This window comes from Cuculus canorus, chromosome 1 (assembly GCF_017976375.1).
Source record: "Cuculus canorus isolate bCucCan1 chromosome 1, bCucCan1.pri, whole genome shotgun sequence".
Classification (NCBI taxonomy): Eukaryota; Metazoa; Chordata; class Aves; order Cuculiformes; family Cuculidae; genus Cuculus; species Cuculus canorus.
Window position 1 is genome coordinate 146,552,864 of NC_071401.1, and position 5,825 is coordinate 146,558,688.

The 5,825-nt window shown below is 44.4% G+C and overlaps 1 protein-coding gene across 1 annotated transcript in view; it reads right to left on the reverse strand.

Annotated features, from left to right (window-relative positions):
- POLR3B (RNA polymerase III subunit B) overlaps positions 1-4,762 on the reverse strand; it is an 83,255-nt gene extending 78,493 nt beyond the window's left edge. The window contains exons 1-2 of the mRNA XM_054071006.1: positions 4,643-4,762; positions 2,177-2,209 (exon numbers count right to left, since the gene is read on the reverse strand). Of these exons, the coding sequence (XP_053926981.1) occupies positions 2,177-2,209; positions 4,643-4,714 (105 nt within the window). The 5' untranslated portion in view covers positions 4,715-4,762. The remainder of the gene's footprint in view (positions 1-2,176; positions 2,210-4,642) is intronic.
- Positions 4,763-5,825: the final 1,063 nt, after the last annotated feature.

Below are 5,825 nucleotides of genomic sequence, written 5' to 3' on the forward strand. Positions count from 1 at the left end.
AAAATAAAACACCCAGCAGACTTCAAAATTCATGCAAACAAACAAGAGCCATTGCAAGTCAAAATATTTTATCAGTTTGCCGTTCTTTTGAAATAATTTCAACCATTCATAGTATAACTAATGATGTGTGTTGCTTGAGAAATAAGTTGTCTGCACCTTAACAAAAGCAATTGGCACAAAGAAGAATGAGAGGAAGGGCCAGTGAGACAGGGGAGGTGGTACAGAAGTGAGATGTGAAAGAGAAGTCAATAAGCAAGTAAACAGTCACAGGAGGGCAGGGCACTCATAAGAAACCTGAGTTTGATTTGTAGGCAAGAAGACAGACAATATACCCGTGAATAATACCACACAGAATAAACAGTACCCTGTTCCCTCATGCAATAAGTTGATGCAGTACATTTTAAGGATTTCACTTGCAGGTGTTTGGAACAATCAAAAGAAGGAGAATTATACTAAGTAAAATGATCTGGGGTTAAAGAAAAAAAATATTTTGGCTTGAAAGAATACTGAGAGAAACATTCACTTTGTTAATAGATCGGTATTTGCAGAAATAAAAGGAGTACCTATCCTAACAACAGTGCAAAATCCAGCTTCGAAAGGAAGAGTGCTAGCTGATATTGAGACACATGCCTTCAGGCTCACTGAGAGCTTTAAGCTCTGAAACATCCCATGACAACTCACACACAACAAACTTAAAACTTCACACAGAAAACAGGTGCATTTACAGAGTTTGCATGATAGACAGCAGCTCATTCTGAAATTATTAGAAAAAAATGGGAAGCTTAGAATGACAATTCCAGCTGCTCAGTGAAGCCTCCATGGGTTAACACAAGGGAGGAATGTCTCTAGAGCAAAAACTATTTAGAAAAGTTCCTATAATTTACAAAAACATCGCATATTCTATCATATAGGCAAGAAATTACCATGGATTTACTAGTGTCTAGAAATCAGGCTGGTAGTTCTTTCCATTTTTTGTATGAGGCGATATCAACAGCTTTATTGAAAGAAAACTCCATTATAGGAACTGTAATGCACGACATCAGCTTTGTAGCAGAATCACTGCTGGCATAAATAAACCAACACGCCAGAGAAAGGCCAGACCACCATCAGCTGCCCTACAGTAAAGAGCTCACTGGCTGGAAATAACGTGGGATGGATACACTTGGCATAAAGCGCACAGTAAATTGCACCTCACAATCAGCAGCCCTTCAAGTCTGAAGAATTCACACAATATCACTAGCTCAAGCTCACAGTGGAAATTCATGTGGTTGCTAGGAGAGACACAGAAACATGATTCACTAGGACCCTGAAGCATCTTCATAGCCCCGAACCAAACTGAAAACAGACAATCTGTAAGCGACTTTTGAACTTTGTTTTCCTGCCAGGATCAAACTGTCAAAGGTGTAACAAAAAGAGAAGCACAGGTCTTGAAACTGGGAAGGAAAGGAATTAACACAGTGAGGCTGGAAAGAACCTTGCTGAAGTGGGCAACGTTTCTGCAGACTGATGACGGGTGCAGAAGTGGCTGCAATTCCCTGAAGGGACCTATGCAGACCACAGACTTTACCTGCCATCTTTACACTACAATTTTCATTACTGCCTTTCTCCTTCTTTACTTCCAACAGTTTGTTAGTCCTGTTATTACATCTGATGGCATTTTATATAGAACTGTGCCTTCAATTAATATGAGTAGCACTGAAATTAAGACACTAGTAATCTTCGAGTTCAGTCAAGCTTTAATTTCGTGAGGGAAGAAACACATATAATATACTCAAGCCTTTCTACAATCCATATCTGTGGTTATATGCTTCCTATGACAAACACAACTAACACATGACAAACCTATGACAAACCTAACACCACAGTCTTATATAAAGACCAAGAACGGGGTCTCTGAGGGCCAGTAAAACCATAAAATAATATGGAAACATTACACAGATTCAGTGTTTATTGAGAATAGCTATACAAAAATGCTGCCACAAGTTAACCTGTAAATTAATCAAGACACCATCTATGTAACAAGTTTATTCACTGAACTAAAAAGAAATAAATTGCAAAATCCACAGAGAAGGTGAGGGCAGGTATTTTGAGAGAACAGCAAAAGCTAGAAGAGGGGAATGTAAAGTTAGAAAAGAGGCAAAGTCTTTAGGCCATGAAATGAGTGCATAACACTAACCTTTAGAAATGCTGGTAGAAGTCTCCATTTTTCCTGAAAACAAAAAAAACCAGTCTGAAACACCTTTCCAAAGAGTGACCAAACATCTAATGCTTGAGCTTTTTTATCCGGCTTTTTATTATTATTTTTAAACAGTAATATTATTCAAAATCAGATCTATTTTAAAAAAAAGACTGTCCAAAGCAAATCTAGATGACAACAAAACAATGAGATTACTTGGAGCATCCTGGTAAGCCATATGTACTATGCAATATGTACACAGGACACAACAGAACATTGTCTTTTCTAAAATCAACTCTTGTGAGAATACATATTTCTTAGAAAATTCCTTATTTCTGTGTCCTCATTTAAAAGCAACTAACTTTTTTTTTTTTTGTCCTGTCAACACTGTAAATCATATTGCTACCAAGGGAAGACTTGCTACATTTTTCACTTTACAAAATACATGCAAGAATCTTGGCCCTGGGAGCAGCACCTGCAGACGCGGCTCTCTGTAAAACCTACCAGTACCTCAGCTCCTACAAAGATTTAGAAAAACTAAACGAAGTACTGACAAGTCTAAGTATATCAACGTTCCTACAAATTTTTCCTCATTTCTACTGTTTGGTGATTACAGGGAACATTACCTTACATCAGCCCCACCTTCTCCTCCCATGGCATCGGGAGTCCGTCCCAGATTTGGCATAAGAGATGCAGGTGGAGGGCAAATGTGAGGACCACACAGCACAGAATGAGACTGCATCACTCAGCTCTAGAAAAGACTATACTATAATATTCGAGCATCAGCACCTCATGATTTAGTTTGACATTCAGCATTTAGAGGTACATGGCAATGTTGTAATTGTGCTGTAACATTGTCCCTCATGGCGCAGGAGCACGGAGACGCATTCATGACAAAACACAGCATGAGGCTTTGGGTTCCACTTCTGACATGCTGTTTCTACATAAAAAGCTTAGTCTGGCCAAAGAAACTTGAAACATGGCCTTCACCTCCTTCCTCTCCTCACAGCAAGATAATCAGCAAACTTTAAAGGAACTGAGGACACTGAGGACAGAAACCTCTTTGCTTATGAGTGCATGAGAGGACAGACCTTGGCCAGCCAAGGTCAGAATCACAGAATGGTTGGGGTTAGAAGGGATCTCTGGAAGTCATCTAGTCCAACCCTGCTGCTAAAAGCAGGTCTACCTACAGCAGGTTGCACACGAATGTGTCCAGGCAGGTTTTGATTATCTCCAGGGAAAGAGACTCCAAAACCTACCTGGGCAGCTTGTTCCAGTGCTCCATCACCCACACTGTAAAGAAGTTTTTCCTTGTGATCACGTGGAACTTCCTGTGCTCCAGTTCATGCCTGCTGTCCCATGTCCTGTCACCGGGCACCACTGAGAGGAGAGTCTGGACCCATCTCTTGACATCCACCCTCTAGATATTCCTAAGCATAGATAAAGGCCCCTCCCAGTCTTCTTTTCTCCAGGCTAAACATACCCAGGTGTCCCAGCCCTTCCTCAGGCTCCTGAGGAATGGCACGTAGGCAGCGCTGCAGCCCCTCCATGCCCACCTGATACCGAAAATGTCAGCAAATAAACTCTATAAGACTTGTTTTGGAGTTTTAGAAAACAAGTACCCTTTATCAGGCCTGGGGAACACAAGGGAGCAATCTCCATCAGTTGTGTGCAGCAAGACAAGAGCTGGGAGAAAAGAGATTTCTCCATTTACATGCATATGGATAAATTTTCCCAGAAATCTTATGCATATTCTATCATTTTTCAAGGACTAATTTTAATATAATCATAGAATGGTTTGAGGTCGAAGGGACCTTAAAGATCATCTAGTTCCAACTCCCCTGTCTTTGGCAGGGACATCCCACTGGATCAGGCTGCCCAAGGCCCCATCCAACCTGGCCTTGAACACTTCCAGGGATAGGGCAGCCACAACGTCCTTGGGCAACCTGTGCCAGTGCCTCACCACCCTCATGGGGAAGAAACACTCTCATGGTGAAGAAATGTTCATAATGTTATTATGAACTTCACCAAATCTCTTGCTAATTTGAAGCCAGCTCCATCTCTGCATGACTTTGCACTTGAGATGGGGAGAGGCTGCAAACAGAGGTGACCACAGCAGACACATCTGTTCAGCACAGACCGCACTGCACACAAGGCGTTCTCATCTCCAAAGAATGAACAGTGTCTGAAAAATACTCCTTGAAAGAAAACATGCTGTCAGAGGGGCATTCTGCCTGGCTTCCCAAAATAAAACACAATTACTTAGATGAAACGTAGCTCTACTTTAGCTTCCACCAAAAACACCCCACTTTCTGCAGCAGCAGCCACCCCGTCGCGCGCCGGCGCAGGCGGGGGGGCCTCCGCGCAGAGGCGATCGCCTCCCCCCACCACCTCACCCCAGCGCCCTCCGGGAGCGCCCGACACGTGCCGCCCGTTCCCTCGCAGCCCCTGGCCGCCACCGCTCACCTCCACCGTGTTCACGGGCGCCGCCGCCTGCTCCGGGGTGAGAGCGCCCAGCTCAGCTGCGAGCGCCTCCATCGCCGGGGTGGGGGGGGACCGGTGCAACAGTAGCACGCGGCCCCCCCCGCTCCACAGAGCCGCGCAATGAGGTTCCGGGCTGGGGCTAAGGGAGATCGGATTTCTCCCTCCACTGACAGAAGAAACGATTTGTTATAAGTCGCTAACCTATTAGATATTTGAGTATTATCTGTAGATGTTGTGATTTGGGAACGAAAATGTAGGATTAGAATCATAGAATCACAGAATAGTTTGGGTTGGAAGGGACCTTAAAGATCACCCAGTTCCAATCTCCCTGCCATGGGCAGGGGCACCTCCCACTAGATCAGGCTGCCCAAGGCCCCATCCAACCTGGCCTTGAACACCTCCAGGGATGGGGCAGCCACAGCTTCCCTGGGCAACCTGTACCAGTGCCTCACCACTCTCATGGTGAAGAAATTCCTCCTTATGTCTAGTTCAAATCTGCCCCTCTCCAATTTATACCTATTGCTCCTCACCCTATCTCTACAAGCCTTTGTAAACAGTCCCTCCCCAGCTTTCCTGTAGCCCCTTTACGTACTGGAAGGTTACTGTAAGGTCTCCTTGGAGCCTTCTCTTCTCCAGGTTGAACCCCAACTCTCTCAGCCTGTCCACACATGGGAGGTGCTCCAGCCCTAGATATTAGCTCCACTATCAAACACCACGGGCTGCAGGAGAACTCCCTGCTCCAGCACCTGAAGCGCCTCCTCCCACTCCTTCCCTGACCTTGGTGTCTGCAGAGTTGTTTCTCTCACGGACTCCCACTCCTCTCTCTAGCTGCTGTTGTACAGTTTCTTCCCTGTCTTAAATGTGCTATCCCAGAGGTGCTACCTCCACCATCACCTCTTATTGGGCAGCAGCAGGTCCATCGTGGAGCAGCTGGCATTGGTAATGTTGGATATGAAAAATGCTTCTAGCAGTTTCTCACAGAAGCCACCACTGGAGCCCCACCACTACCAAAAATTTGCCATGCAAACCAAATACAACCTTCTTCTAAGGGTTCATATTTAAGCAAGCAACTGTTCTGAACATAATTTGTGCAGCTAGATTAAAGTCACTACTCTACACTCCAATTGCAATTGAAATGGTACAGAAAAACAAGAGAGTCACAACG